The sequence below is a fragment of the Pempheris klunzingeri genome, chromosome 1, assembly GCF_042242105.1.
Source record: "Pempheris klunzingeri isolate RE-2024b chromosome 1, fPemKlu1.hap1, whole genome shotgun sequence".
In the NCBI taxonomy this organism is placed as follows: Eukaryota; Metazoa; Chordata; class Actinopteri; order Acropomatiformes; family Pempheridae; genus Pempheris; species Pempheris klunzingeri.
This window is the reverse complement of record NC_092012.1, coordinates 1,480,002-1,496,421: the sequence shown is the minus strand read 5'-3', so window position 1 is coordinate 1,496,421 and position 16,420 is coordinate 1,480,002. Positions and strand designations below refer to the sequence as shown.

General features: G+C 42.0%; 1 protein-coding gene across 1 annotated transcript in view; it reads left to right on the top strand.

Moving 5' to 3' along the window:
• LOC139221909 (serine/threonine-protein kinase BRSK2-like) overlaps window positions 1-16,420 on the top strand; it is a 137,233-nt gene that overhangs the window by 97,090 nt on the left and 23,723 nt on the right. The window contains exons 6-12 of the mRNA XM_070854210.1: window positions 338-371; window positions 1,130-1,198; window positions 7,510-7,656; window positions 9,044-9,075; window positions 11,019-11,183; window positions 11,384-11,481; window positions 12,499-12,652. Coding sequence (XP_070710311.1) covers window positions 338-371; window positions 1,130-1,198; window positions 7,510-7,656; window positions 9,044-9,075; window positions 11,019-11,183; window positions 11,384-11,481; window positions 12,499-12,652 — 699 coding nt within the window. The remainder of the gene's footprint in view (window positions 1-337; window positions 372-1,129; window positions 1,199-7,509; window positions 7,657-9,043; window positions 9,076-11,018; window positions 11,184-11,383; window positions 11,482-12,498; window positions 12,653-16,420) is intronic.

Sequence of the window (16,420 nt, the reverse complement as noted above, 5' to 3'; positions counted from 1 at the left end):
GCTTTTGTTTTGTAAGCGCTGTCGTACGTCATCCAACAGGAACTTGGATTGAGGCCATTTCACCCGTTGTTATGTAATAATCACTTAGCCAGCGGAAAAAGGGGAAAGAAATCCACATCAGGCAATAAAAGTTTCCTGCTGGTTTTTGGTTTAAGTGGTTTATGTTTCCTCAGAGAGCTTTAAGTCCTGCAAGGAGACTCACCTGGTCACTTGGTGCAGGCTGCAGGCCCTGTGTGTGTGTGTGTGTGTGTGTGTGTGTGTGTGTGTGTGTGTGTGTGTGTAGTGTTGTGTAATACTGTGTGTGTCCGTCCTAACGTCCTCTTCTCCTCTCTCTCAGATCTCCACACTACGCCTGCCCAGAGGTGATCAGGGTAAGTGCTCCCTCTTCTTTCATACAGTAATAGCAGCGCTCCACAATGGCTCTTATGTCACGGCTCCGTCCTCCCTGCATTCAAACGCTCTGAAAAGATCAGCTGCTTTTTTTCCCGTAGTTCATCACATCACGAGGACAAACTGGCCGAACCTTAATGACGCTGCCGTTTGTTCCCAGAAGTTTGGCTTTAACTTTGATATGGACACTTTTAGCGATGAGAGATTCACTCGGGGCACTTTTAGATTTCTCCTACTGTACATGAACTTATCTAATGAACACGCATGCAAGACTCAAGATGCCCTTTATTCATATACACACACCCCCAGCTCCATTCAGAAAACATTTACAGTGACAGAAAAATGGAAAGTTAAATAGAAATAAATACCGATATACAAAAATAAGAGAATGTACCAGAATAAAATATAGTGCAAATCTTACAGAATGTACACAGGTGAATAGTGAGCTATTGTGGTGGTTATACGATCAATATCCAGACCTGGTTCTGTGTCGGCTTTGACTCACCGGAGAAAGAAACCCAGAAGAAGTCCTGCATCATAAACAGCTGCTGGGATCTACATACACGGCTGGATTTTTCCATTAAAGCGCCGAGGCTCAGAGCAGTCAGGCTGAGCCGCAGGTTTTGGGAAGCCGGAGTTTATGATGCGAGTCTCATCTGTGTGTGTGTGTGTGTGTGTGTGTGTGTGTGTGTGTGTGTGTGTGTGTGTGTGTGTGTGTGTGTGTGTGTCTCTGCACCAGGGGGAGAAGTATGACGGCAGGAAAGCGGATGCATGGAGCTGTGGAGTCATCCTGTTTGCACTTTTAGTGGTGAGTGACGGCTGAGCGTGCTGCTCAGGACGAACATTTATCTACAGCAGCATCCGTTCATATCGTTCATCCCACTTTTTTATGGATGAACTCCAGCGCTGATAAACTGACTGTGACTGCACAGGACTTTTACTGTGACACCAACAGTTCGAGTGGAGACACGAATCAAAGTCAACTTCACTTCCTGCTTTTACAGCTTCATTTATTATTTATATATTTTATTTCTTTGGGGCACTAATAACAAAAATCTATTTTTTTTTTATGAACAGAGCCCACATTTTTTAAAATATTGTCCCTTTTACCGAACGGACGGCTGAGATGTCGTTTTCAATAAGATCTAGTGAGTCAAACTGTGCTGAAGATTCAAGATTCAAGGAAACTTTATTTGTCCCCAGGGGGCAAAGTTAAAAGTTAAAAGTTATTTTAACCAACACCACAATTTTTTTTTCCCAAAATTCGACCAGACTGCTGCTGTTTCACAGTGTGAACATCGTGTTTTGACGTCGTTTCCATGACGACGAATGTCCAGCCGTTGCTGCAGATGTGCTGATGATGATTTATGATTTAACTATTCTGCTTATTGCACAGCTTCATACTAAAGAAATCAACTATTTGACACAAAATACTGACTTAAAAAGTTTTATTGTTGCTTTAAAAGTGATTTTATTGCTTTAAAAGTGATTTTATTGCCTCCCCTGTCAGAACAACTTCCACAGCAACAGTCTGTTTTACAGTAATTGACCAAATTGCGTAACGAGCAGGATGACGTGCAGCGAGCCGACGGGATGATTTAACACCCCGACGTGACGTTTTGCTCTCACGATGCCGCTCGCTGCTCGTTCTCCTGCTCATCACTCAACTTTGTACTAAAGAAATCAACAATTTGACACAAAAAACTGACTTAAAAGCGATTTTATTGATTTAAAATTTTTTTTTTTTTATTAGAACTACGTCCATAGAAACGTGTCTGTTATTTATATTCAGTTCCACCAAACATTCATGGCAGTGATGACTGATAACGAACAGTAATGATGGAATGATAACATCACAAAGTGGGCGATAAAAACCTGCAGGACTCCTGGAAGTGGGTCAGTCAGAGGTTGTTAGCAGCCGACACGTCACACCTGGTGGATCAGGCAGGTTTGGAGGTACCTGGAGGCACATTGCTCCTCTTATTCAGCCTCCTTCCCACCAACTTAAAGAGGACATGTTATGCAAAATGCACTTTTCAACATAAATATGTGTCACTTAAAGGGACAGAAGCCAAAACGGGGCGATCAGAGGGAAAAGAGATGCATGTGATGAGAAAAATAAAGTGTTTGTTGGAACATTTCAGCATGTAAATGTTCTAGTAGGACCAGAATGTGTCTCCTTTAACAAGGACGTCATGTTCACCATCATCTTATCTGTGTTGGTTTTGTCATTAGTTTTTAGTTTTTATTACATTTTCTCAGATTTTAAACACATATTTTACTATTTCTGTGTGAATGTGACAGATTTTCAGACTTAAAGAAAAAGAAAGCAGCAACACAACAACAATTAATGGAGTAAGATGAGCCACCTTCTTCCTCTTTACAGCTAAAACGATGGGAAACCACGTTTAGTGATGATGATTTCTGCTCTCTGCAGGATCGTTTCTTACGTTAGAGGGACTTTCCCTGCTCTCAGAGCTTTAAAACAAGTTATTTCTTTGGGAATCTCTCTGAATAACTGAGGGGTTTGTTACCTTATTACCTGTTTGGACCTTTGCACAAGGTTTCTTAAAAGGAAAAACAAAGGAGCAGCTAACTGGTTAGCTCCACGTTAGCTACGCAGGCTAAAGTTTTGAGATGAAGTCGTCATGTATCTCTCCCCACAGTCGTAGGACAAACGAGTGTTCAAGTGCGTTCGTAGTTCAAAATATGCTGTCACAGGAAAAAAAAAAACCCTGGTCGCTCTCTGTGGTTGGATGGAGTGCTGCAGGTTGACTTCATTTGTCCCTCAGGCTGATATTTGTGCTGAATGAACTCCTGATTTGTGCTGCAGTTGTTCCCAGTAGAATAACCAAGGCGGAGAGAGAAAGGTCAGTGAAATGTTTCAGCACAAAATAAACTACATGACAACAGCTCTTGTCCTGGGAACCAAAGGTTAAACGTCCAAATGCACTTTTGAACGGGATATTATTCCACACTGGCCGTCTAACATCCGTGCGTCTTGCTGAAGGCTGGAGTGTCTGTGCTTGTACGACCAGCCTGTGTTTCTCTACACCAGGTGGGGTTGAATTTAAGATGCAAGAAACACACTGTGTTCCAATAAAAAATTGAAAGCACATTATAAATTAAATGAGCGGAGGAATGAAGCGGCCCTGCCCCGACTCACACGCCTGCATCATCTAAAGGAAATTCATCAACATTTATAGCAAAATCTGCTAATTTCCTCCAGTTTCAGCCGCTCAAATGGAAGGATAAGCTGCTTTTCATTTTGTTCTTTCATTATGAAAGACATAATTTGAGGTTTTAGATGTTGCATTGTGCTGTGGGAATGTAAGAAAAATGCTTTTGCATGTTTGGTTATTCGTCTTCTGAGCAGAGTGTAGACGACTGTGAACAGCAGGAGCTTCATCCAGGCAGCGCTTAAAGAATAACTATTCTATCTATCTCTACATATCCTGGTGTCTAAATGGCTGGTAGGTAGTAAAAGTGTTGGAACTGGTCCAGTAGATAACCTGTGACAGCATTAGGGAAAGGATCCCTACAGAGAGAGACCTGGAAGATCCTTTTGGTTTAACCACAAACAGCCATTATATCACTCTCTGCACACACACCAGACTACATTCACTAAAACAGGGATTTTAGCTCACAGAGCATGGGAGTCATGGCACCATCACTTAGTTTATTTGTGTTACTGTGTGTTACAGAAGTATTGTTTCGGATCCAAACTAACCTTTTAAGACACCAAAGTCACACAATAACACAAACAAACTAACAAATCAATGCAGCAGTAGACCAGCAACTGCCATGTAAAATTTGTGGTTTTGTCAATGGAGTCTGGTGGCTTTGAAGAGAGCAACATAATGGTTTTCTCTGGTTAAACAAAAAGTAGATTACCTCAGACCTGTAATTCTAAGTGTGTGACAGCATTATGGAAAGGATCCCTACAGAGAGAGACCTGGAAGATCCTTTTGGTTTAACCACAAACAGCCGTTATATCGCTCTCTGCACACACACCAGACTACATTCACTAAAACAGGGATTTTAAGAAAACAGGAGTTGTGGGTGTAGCGCTGCCTTGATCGGTTAATTTCTTTGCGTGTTGCACAAATGTTGTGTTGAATCCAAACTAAACCTTTTAAACACCAAAGTCACACATTAAAACCAACAAACCAACCGATAGGTGCTGCAGTAGACCAGCAACTCCTGTGTTCTTAAAATCACAGTTTTCTTCAATGGAGTCTGGTGTGTTTGAAGAGAAGGAGATATAACGGCTGTTTCTGGTTGAACAAAACAGATCGTTCAATCGTACCACTTATTTTGAACCCAAAATATATAAAAATAGGGCCCAGGTTAAAGTCATCCCCTAAATCCAAACCCTCATCCAGTTTCTGTATCCTGCCCCCCTTTAGTGGCCTTTTTAATAACACTCCAATAATACAGTAAAGGCTTTGTTATCTTTCTATAGTCTGAGCACCTTCATACAACTTTTGGGCCTCCAAGTAGGTTGTTCTTACTTTTTTAAGAGGTCCCTAGACTTTTTCTACCATGTGACTGACTCAGTGATGTGCAGTGTGTTGATCAGCAGTATTATAGTAGGTAGTTACTACACGTGTTGGTGCGCCGTGCGTGTCGTCCTCCTGATGAGCTCATACCGCAGCCACAGTCAGCGGCCATCTGGCTGCATCCTGCCTCCAGACGTCCATCATCACGTCACTGAGCTGCACAAACTGCCTCATCATCACCGAGTCTGGTGACTGATATCTGTCACAGACCACCTCCACTCCTCCGCTTCGGCTTTGTGAAACCCTGACGGGCGTTTGAACAGCGACGGCGGCAGGAGGTCGATTTCTGACCTGCATGTGTCCAGTTTGAGATCAGTGGGTTCAACCTGGTGGTTTTTTTTACCGATTAAGGACACAAAGACGTGCATGAGATAAAGAATAGTAGATATTATAGAATAAAAGACAGATGTTTAAGGCATATAAGTATAGTAGGAATAAAATACATAGAACAGCCTTCACAGTAAAGGATACGATTCAGGATGATAAAATAAAATAAAGATAATTTTAAAAAATGTTTAAAATTTAAAAATACAATTATGTATATATTTATTTATACATAAATATAAAAAGATATATAAAAGCATGTCTGAAGCTGCTTTTTAGTTGATTTAATCTGTTTTCATTGTTATTATTATTATTTAAATTTAAATTAAAACGTTTTCAAATAAAGCCCTTAGTAACTGTATTTTGAAAGATGCTATACAAATAAGTTATTATTATTAGTAGTATTAGTAGTATCATCAGTCATATTACGATGAAAACAGGATATAAAAGCAATAAGGATAAAATAAATCTGAAATAAAACAAATATCTATAAAAAGGTCTTTAATAAAAGATATACATATATTTAAAAATGTATATAAATAAAAAAAACAGGATATAACAGGAAGCAGTAAAACGTAAAAAGCAATAAAAGGATCAATCAATAATCAAACGTTGCACAGATGGTTCGAATGAGGGAAGGAAACACTTTGTGGAGGAATCCTAAAGTGTTTCCTTCCCACATCCAGATGATCATCTCCATGTTTTATGAATGACAGCCAGCTGCAGTCGTTCCTGTGGAGCCCCCGGGGTCAAAAAACCAGCTTTCAGAATAAAAGTAATGTTAGTAGAATAAAAGCACTGCAGTGTTTAATCGTCCCAATGACGTGAGAGTCGGTGTTTTCATTAACCAAGTTCTTTGATTTGTTTTCTTTCTTTTTATCTTTTTTTTTTTAGCAGTTATTACAATTATTCCTCAGTTTAAGGTTTTATTTTGGAAGAAATATATGTGTAAATATACTTTATATACATGTAGACTCAAATAAAGTAAAATAGAAATAAAGAAATGAGAATCACTAATTATCGTGGAGCAGATAAGAACCGGTTACTCCTCCTCAGTCTTTTGGATGTGGATTGATTACGATGTCCTGTCTTCTAATAATCCTGATTTATTCACACGTTCAGTTACTTTACTGACTTTTCTCTCTCCGTCTTAGCTGGCTAACGTTAATCTACACCAGGGGTGTCCAAACTGCGGCCCGTGCTCCAATTTTCATTGTCCCGCAGGAAATTCTAAAACTGTATTGGAATGCGGCCCACACATGGAACCTGTGCTGGACTGTGTTGTACTTCTTAGTCTCACCACTAGGTGGAGTAACTGTCTTGAACGAGGCAGCTTCTCTATAAAATGAGTAATAGAAGAAGAAATGTGCTACAGGTGACCCAAAGATGGCCGAATTAAGGAAACGTAAGAGAGAAAGTGAGAGTAGAAAGTTTCAGACGCTAATAATAAAAAGCTAATTCATAAGCTAACTAATGAAGATCACTTCTGCGTTACGGAGGAGCTGCTTGATGTTAGCAGGCTAAAGAGCAGTTGGCATGATGGGACTTTAATGGGACGAGCTGTGTGGAGGTACGACGGATGGGGCTCGGGGGGGGTGGGTGCTGGCAAAATCGTGGCTCTGTGCTGCAGCGGTTTGATTCCCTGAGATCAGAAATGGACCAGTTTTGAAGAGAGAAGGAGCTCTTCATGAGCTCAGTGATCCTCTCTGGTTGGCAGGTTTAGTGGATCTGATCACCTGAACAAGAGCCCACAAGGCAAAGACCAGCTTGAACCACAACTAATAAATGAAAGCCCACTGATGGAAAGGCTGTTTTTTTTTTTCTTGAATCATATTCAGTTATCAAGCAGAATTTACCTCCATTAGATTGATTTTGCCAACTTTAATCCACCAGAGGTGAGGAGATATACATCACCTGTAGTGGATTAAAGTTAGCAGATGTTTTTCTGTATGTGGCCCTCAGTGAAAAAAGTGTGGACACCCCTGATCTACACTCTCCGTCAGTGTCATCGAAGCCTTTCTGGCACATTTACTGACTCTCTCCCTGCTGACTGCCCCCTAGTGGTTGGTGTCAGCAGCTGCATTCACATAAATGCTCCCGTCAACTCCATCAGTGACTTTAGACGACTTTAGCATTTTTAATCCACATTTTTAAAAATGAATCTTAATCCCTAGTGCCCCCTCCTGGCCGACTGGAGCCGTGTTGAGTTAAAAGCGTCTCTCTCTCTCTGCAGGGCGCTCTGCCTTTTGACGACGACAACCTGAGGAACCTGCTGGAGAAGGTGAAGCTGGGAGTTTTCCACATGCCGCACTTCATCCCTCCGGACTGCCAGAACCTGCTGCGCGGTATGATCGAAGTGGACGCCGGCAAGAGGCTCACGGTAAGATCCGTACCACGACCTCGCCTGACCTCACGTGACCCCAGCGGCCTAAACTCTCCCATCAGAAGCCCCCCGGTAGTGGGCGGTTTGCATTCGCACAGTCTGGCTCGTTGCCTCGGGGACGGCTCAGGCTAAATTTAGCAGAGCGGCACCGTGACTGGCCCTGCAGCGTCTCTTCATCTGGGGCCAAGGATTTGTTTGGGCTCAGAATAGAAATAACAGTCAGATAAGTCAGCGCTCTCACTTCTGTTTTGTGCTGCACTTACACTAACTAAACTAACTAAAGTTAGGGATATTTGACTTTCAGGTGAAATATATGGAAAATGTAAAAAGTGAATGCTACAGTGATATTATATCATGAAAGTAGGACATTTAAGTAGAAGCATGCACTGGTAATTTCTTCATTTTAAACAATTTACTGAAAGAAAATCTAACAACAGTGGTAGGTATACCACAACAAAACATGTTCAGTGTCTCAATAAATTGGGATGTGGCCAAAGGACGTCCACTCCTCTCCTTTCTGTGACTCTTCCAGTCTCTGTATCACTGTTCCAACCTCCTGATGACACTCTGTGACCCTCTAAGCTCAGTGAACACCTCCGTCTGAGGACTTCCTGTTTGAAGCCTCCAGTGTTGAGGTGCTGCTGATCAACTGTTAGGTGTCGTCTTGGTCTCATGATGTCAGAATGTGAACAGCAGGATGAGGAGGACTGTTTAAATACCAATTCTAACTGAAGCAGGAAATGTATTGGTGGATTCATGGATCAAACCTGTTGTGAATGTTGCTGTGAAGCTTCTTGTTAGAGAACAGCAGCTGGTGCAGAAAGTACTGAAACACTGAACAGTTGGACATGTGCATTCAAAGGTTTAGAGAAGGTCACATTAAGTTCACCTGGAAAGGTTAGAATGTATTTTAGGTTCATCCTGAAACTTCACCTGAAAGCTGAACAGTAGTGTGTATTTTAAACGTCGAACAGCAGGTTTGGAAAAACAGCTGGAGCATCTGTCCGTCTCATGAATGAGTAGACTCGTGGGTATTAATGAATGCGTTAGCTCAGTCACAGCGGGGCCAAAAGGTGCGTTAAGGTGCAGCAGCTGCGCTCTTAAAACTCACCTGCAGCTAAAAATAACTCCACATACTGCTGCTTAACCACTTTAAACGCCCTCTGATTTCTGTCTTAGACTCTGTTTTTGTCCTGTTTCTCTTATTAATATTAGTCACAGCATGCTGTCACATCCCGTCCCAACATCCTGTTTCATGCAGAGTGCAGCAGGCAGAAGGGGAAAGTCTGTCTCATGACGCATTTAAGCATAATCATGTTGTTTGTTTTACTTCTGAGTATTTAAAGTCTTTAATGTTAATTTCTTCCTCTAATTTCTCTCACAGTTGGAGCAGATCCAGAAGCATACGTGGTACCTGTAAGTACATCCACCTGTGAATGGTTCAGTGTCTGCATGTCTGCAGCGGTGTTAAAGAAATAATAATGATTCTACAAAATGACAGAGTGCAGGGAGGAGGGGTAAAAAAAACTCTTAATTTCCAAGATTAAACTCAAAGATTTGAGTTATTTTCCAAGAAAATAACTCAAATATTCCCTTAAAGTAAACTTTGGCAGATGATGATGAGTTCTCTTCAGACTGCAGCTGCTAACACACATTGTTAGTGTTTCTGGGCTAAAATCAGAGTATTTCCTTATTGCTAAATCCTATTTGATGACTTGGTCCACTGCACGGCGAGCGGCGGCGTCTGTGGCGTGATGAGAACACGTAGATTTGTGACCTAATAAAGTCAAAAGTCAAGTTTGTTTTCTCATACATGGGAGTTTTTTTTTTCTCATCAAATTATGAAGTTTTTCTCATAAATTAATCTGAGAATAATGTTTTTTCTCATGAATTTGAGACTTTTTAATGTCAAATATTATTTTTTTCTCATAAATTAACTCCTGTAATCAGAGAATATCCATAAATAAATTTGAGACTTTAAAATGTCAAAAGAATATTCAACTTTTCTCAAACATTTATTCATTCAAACTCAGAGAAAATCCAGGTTTTTTTCTTGTAAATGCACAACTTCTTCTCTGAATATTTCCCTCCTCCTCCTGCTGCTGCTGCTGCTCTGTGATTTTTATTATTTCTTCCACCTACAATGGCCTGAATATGCTGCCGCACACGTCCACACTAAGTGAGTCGATCAGAGAAAAGTGCATCAGCAGGTAACGCAGAAAAACAAAACACGCAGCGAAGCCACATTCTGACATCTGTGCTGGAAGCGTCTCCGAGAAGAAGCAGCTCCATTAGTGCTGCGAGCGGAGCTCCTAATGGAAACACAGGATTCTTTCACAACCGCTGCGTCATCAGAGCAGATATTTGGCCTTCACCCAGAGCTCTCTGCTTTTTTTACTCTAGTTCATCATCACAGCTGAGATCTGGGAAGGACGAGAAACACAACCTGAAGTGTCCTGAACAGCCTCATAGTTCAGGAAGCCTGTGCACACACCTGTGGTCAGAGCAGGACGGCTCCTGTTTCTGACCCACTCCACTCCATTCGTAGTGTTTTTACTGCCAGAGCTAAGCAGAGAACCTGGGGAGGACAATATTATTATTATTACTGATAGAGAATTAAGGCAGAAATAAAAAAAAAAAGACCCAATCTGTAATAAAGTGAAGTTATCTTTTAGCTGTAAGAAGAAGAACCAGCTGCTTTTGACCACTCTGAGAGCCTCGAACACTAAAATTAAAGTTATTATCTCCGACAGAGACGATGAACTGAACTCCAGAGATAAACCCAGCCTGTCATTTTCTCATTATCTCTCATCTTTTTATAATGAATGTGTTTTTAATGTTAAATCACTCAGTGCTTCGTAAAAAAAAAAAAAAGATTAGGAGGAAACAAAGAAAATGAATGTCCTCTTAATTATTGCACAAGGATTTAATAAGAAGAAGTTTTTCTACACAACCTGCAGGTATTCTGATTATTTGGATTTTAAGTCAACACTTCTCTACGGATTGTTTTGTACAAATTAGATGCTACCACATTTGTCTTTAAAGCTCAGGAGGCGGCTTCACGCTTTAGTGCTCCTGCTTCCCTCTCCAGTTATTATACTTGTTTGCTGTTTATCAGGGAGTCGTGTGCAGCAGAGCACGCCTGGCCTCAGGTCGGAGCCTCCCCACGTGCTCTAGTAGAGGCTTTTTCCACCCGAACATGATTTCAGTTTGTTTTTTTTGGGGGGGGGGGGACTGAATCGTTTGATCTCACAACAGAGACCAACTTCTGAGACCAAACCTGGCAGCTGTCTGCAGCGTTGAGGCTAAACGTCTTTGTTTGTTTCTTTCTTTGATTTGACACACACGTTGTGTTGCAGAGCTGGAAAGAACGAGCCGGAGCCCGAGCAGCCCGTCCCCAGGAAGGTGGCCATCAGGACGCTGGCGACCGCCGAAGAGATCGACCCCGACGTCCTGGAGAGCATGCACTCCCTGGGCTGCTTCAGGGACAAGGAGAAGCTGACCAAAGACCTGCTGTCTGAGGAGTGAGTGAGGGGGAGGAGCAGGGGGAGGGGAGAGGCGATAAAACCACAGAGGAAGCAGATTAAAGGGAGAGGGAGGGGCGGAGAGATATAGGAGGCCGCTGAGAAATTGTCAGCTTGATGAATTTTTCTATTTAATGTGTCTCGTGGTGATGGAGCATCTCCACTAACCAGTGGGCTCTCCGACTGTCTTCTGTCTCCAGCGACAACCAGGAAAAGATGATCTACTTCCTGCTGCTCGACCGTAAGGAGAGGTACCCGAGCCACGAGGACCAGAACCTGCCGCCACGCAACGAGATAGGTATGTGGGTCCAGACAAGAGAACGATAGGTCGTGATTCTTTACAGTTTAGTGATCAGCTGACCGCCATATTTTTTTTTTGTCCATTAATTTCCGTTATAAAAACAGTGTTTCTTGAACTTAAACATATTCTAGTTGGACCTCCAAATACAAATATAAACATGAATATGAACAGAATACCTGTTTTTTTTTTTACCTGTAGGTCCTTTTTTGTAACTAGAAACAGCCATTATATCACTCTTTTCAAAGCCACCAAATTCCATTGACAAAAATAGTAATTTTACCTGGCAGATCAGGGGAGTTGCTGGTCTACTGTTGCCTCCATCAGTTAGTTTGTTTGTGTTACTGCGTGACACTGGTGGGTTTAGTCAGTTTAGTCAGATCCGAACTGATGCTGAGAGTCCTGTTAGTTTGGATAAGAAATGACCCCTTTAATACACCACAGTCACAAAATGCCCCGCGCCCTGCAGGGTAAAATTACTGTTTTGTCAGTGGAGTCTGGTGGCTTTGAAGAAAGCGATATTAAGGCTACATTTTAGCTAGCATTTTGCTGTCTCCAAAGGGCAAACATGTTAGCCAAGCTACATGCTAACACAATGTTAGCATATACAAGTGATCAACAGATTCCTGTGTGTGACATATATATTATTTACTCATATTTACTGATAGTTGAAGAAAAGGAGATGGTCTTTCCTCAGAGTTTGAGGATTTGTAGACACAGTGGGGACACATATTTATATTAAAAACACTTTTATTTTATTTATCTTTTAATTTTTGTTTTTTGCACTTTCCATCTTTCAAATGCTGCACACAGTGGGTAGTTCAGGGGGCGTGGGATTTTGGATCAGTACCAGCAAATATGCAGATTAACGCCACCTAAAGCTACTGAGCTAACCATCCAGATTAAATGAACTAATGCTCATCATTGATGGGTTCGTTTTGGCGATTTCTGACCAGCCTCTCTCCTTATTTTTTGCCTCTTCATTGACCTTTGACCCACTCACCTGACCCCGCTCAGCAGACCCCCCCAGGAAGCGCGTGGACTCGCCCATGCTGAGCCGTCACGGCAAGCGGAGACCGGAGAGGAAGTCCATGGAGGTGCTGAGTGTGACGGAGGGAGGGTCCCCCGTACCGGTGCGACGAGCCCTCGACATGGCGGCCCACGGTCAGAGGTAAGAGGACGGAGGCCTGCACGCGTGTTCATGAGCATGGACGGACATGTTTGGCACACATATACGGGTCAATCCAGAGGATTTGCTGTTGTTCAAAGTGTAATCGATGATGGTTGTTATCAGTCATGATAAATAATGTATTTAATCCCAGTTCAGTGAAGTCAAAGAAGGAGGTTTCACTGGTCCTTTCCCAAATTAACGCCACACACGCCGCCTGTTTGCCCTCAATACCACCTCAGTCAGCTTCACCGTGAGGTCGACCCCTCCCTCCTTCACCAAACTGTGGTTAAATACATGACGCATCGTTCTCGCTCTGTGGTTACGAGGTGTTCAGTACGTATCCGACGAGACCCGACAAAGGGGCAGACGGACGGTGTGCTCTTAGCTCTGGTGGGAAGTCGGTCTGTTAAAATGCATGAACAGGACTCTGAGGTTTGTGCGTCATGTTGTGTGTAAAGTGTGCATGGAGCATGCGGTCAAAGAGGACGAGAAGCATCCTGGTTCAAGAAGCTGTGACGCTGACGTGTGTTTTGCAAGTCGGTGCATAAAGTGGCTGCTGATATGTGTGTTGATGGGACCGTTGTACCTTCGGCAGTCGGGTTGCAGTTTGAAATGTGTCTCAACACTGAAGGAGAGAACAACGTTTTTTAGTCTGAACCCAAAGATTATTTGTACATATTTTGGGTTTGAAATGACTTTTATGCTCACGTCCACTAAAAGAGCTTGTTTGATCCACTGACAGGCTCAGAGTGTTATTCTAAGTGTGTGACAGCATCATGGAAAGGATCCCTACAGAGAGAGACCTGGAAGATCCTTTTGGTTAAACCACAAACAGCACACACACCAGACTACATTCACTAAAACAGGGATTTTAGCTCACAGAACAACAGGAGTTGCTGATCTACTGCTGCCTCAATCGGTTAGTTTGTTTGTGTTATTCTGTTACTTTGGCGCCTTAAAGGTTTAAATCAGATCCAAACTGAGCCTGAGAGTCTTGTTAGTTCAGATCCAAACTAACCCCTGAATACACCAAAGTCACAAAATGTCCCGTGCCCTGCAAGGTAAAATCCCTGTTTTAGTGAATGGAGTCTGGTGTGTGTGCAGAGAGCGATATAACGGCTGTTTGTGGTTAAACCAAAAGGATCTTCCAGGTCTCTCTCTGTAGGGATCCTTTCCATGATGCTGTCACACACTTAGAATAACACTCTGAGCCTGTCAGTGGATCAAACAAGCTCTTTTAGTGGACCTACTGTGATCAGGTGCAGTTGTCCCAAAGGATCACGTTGCAGTCCGTTTGGCAGCTGCCAGTCATTTAGACACCCAAATATATAAAGGAGTGCTCTTTTACATTGAGGGTAGTTTGTACTTTTTGTGCATCTAGCATGCCGAACCTTGTTTTCTTGCTATTTTTATAAATCAAACTGAGGCACGAACAAAAGAAGCACAGTGCAAGCTCCATGAATACCTGAAACTGCATGTTTTATCTTTGAGTGCAGCCTGAAGAGGCTTTAAAAGGGGAAATCTATTCCAGAGTTTCATGTTTTAGTCCAGTTATTCAAACTAATTTACTGCGGTGCTTTACATTTTTATGAGTTTCTTTCCACCGTCCACTCAGCCGTTTGTTCCGGTTTATTTCCCAACAAGTCCTAAATATTAAAGTACGTCGTTAGTCATAGTCATGGATCGTAGTCACGGCTCCATGGGAGCGTTTTTGGATGTGGCGTTCCCAGTTTTCTGGTCTGCCACTGCTACTGTGAAGGTTCAGATGGATTTGGGCCAAAAAGAACGTAGGTTAGGTGAAGAGCATTGTCATGGTTGAAATGAATCGACGCTGGAACAACACCACGCTGCTTCTTCTTCTTCTGCCTCTGAATCATTAAACCGCTCGTCTGGACGACACGAACGTATTTCAGCAAACAGTATTAACTCTGTTTATTCAGCTACAGTTACAAAGTGTTTTACAATAGAAACAAACGTCAGATAACAATGAAATACACACATAGACATATATATCCATATATTTACATATTCACATAACAGCCACAACACCAACAGTTAGAAAACAAAAAGCTGTAGAGTAAAAGAAGAGATTTAAAAGAGATCATAAGGTCTAAAGAGGAATAATTAAACTTGATTAAACTGATATGATGCTCTGTGAGGAATCATTTCAAGTTAAACTTCTATATATTGTTTTTCAGAGCTTATTGACATTAGTGGAAATAACTAAACTAACTAAATAAACAGAAATAACTTCGCTAGGTGCTTTTGAAGATGTTCAGCTGTGATGTAACAGAGTTAATAAGCGTGTAAAACCCTTCTCGTGGGCTGTTTGAAGTGTTTCTTTATAATAAATATTGGTTTGTGGGCAGTAAAGGATCACGTCCTATAGGTAACGCCACGACTGGAGCCGACAGGCGTCGTGTTTTATCTGCGGTGTTACAGTAAAGCTGCTCTCTTTTCATGAGCATCTGTTCAATAACAGCATGCGGTTTGTTTTTCAGAAGAAGTTTTTCAAAGTATTTCCACTGATGATGGTGAAAACAACAGACAAAACAATGTGATAGAAGAATTTGATCCTAAAGTAGAGGGTAATGAAGACAGGCAGTACAGTAAACACTAAATAAAAGATTAAAAGAAGAAGATGTGAAGTATAAAAGGATGACAGTGGATTATATAAACCTATAAACAGCTTTGATAACAGCGAGCGTTTGGCCTGAATCTGCACCCGTTCGGCCGTCATCCGTCCCTCTGAGATGGGCGGTCAGAGCGCTGCAGTATTCATGAGAGTCAGACAGAAATATGTTGGTTTTTTTAAAAAAAAAGAATCAGATTTCTACTTTCCACCTCCTCCAGGAGCTGCTTTGATCCCACATCCTGCACAATTATGACAGAAGAAGTTCAGTTTGAAGTAGATCTATATCTGGAGCTGATTAACGAAAGAGAGGGTTTGTGTTTTTTATTCAACCTTCACATTTACGCTGATATTTAACCTAAACGACCCATTAAAACCTCCCCGTTAGAGCGTAAAACCTCACAGTTTATATGCAGATCCTCTCACATGGCTGCCGTGAAAGCAGAAGCTGTAAGTTTTGATCTGACATCCTTCAAATCTTCATCATTTTTAAAAACCCCTTTAAAAGTCAGACTGAGTCATCTCACATTAAACTCATCTCCCGAGCAGAGCGAGACATGAAAGTCGGGAGTTTTTAATGTTGGACCCGAGGCTCCGGCAGCAGGAGCAGATTGTGTGATCGTCGGTCGTCGGTTTGGTGGAGATAAACGGTTAAGAGAGGAAACAATCGGCGCACGCAGACCGAAACGCTTGTGGGGAGGGAGCTGGGAAGTCGAGGATGAACCCTGAAGTTATGCTGATTAACGCTAATGAGATGGCAGCTTCTGTGGCGTTAGTGTTCAACTGTCTTGCTGTTGGAAGTGTTTTGATTTAAGCTAAATACACATAAAGTTCACATGACGGTAGTTTCCATCCCGGGGAGGCAGAAACACCACGTGATGTTTATGAATGCAGACAAACATCCCCACATTTATTCCGGATAATTAGACGCTGGACGAAGCTTCCAGACTTTTTCTCTGGTTGATGGATGAATTTGGCAACTATGGCAAAGGGTTTTTTCCACATTAAAATTCAAATCGGCTCTGATTGGTCCCCTGAACTGCTTCTTTTCCGATAGCAACAGTTGCTTAGGCCCATGGGTAATGTAGTATATAGAGAGTCAGAGTCATAATTAGGTTTTATTGCCAAGTAAGTTT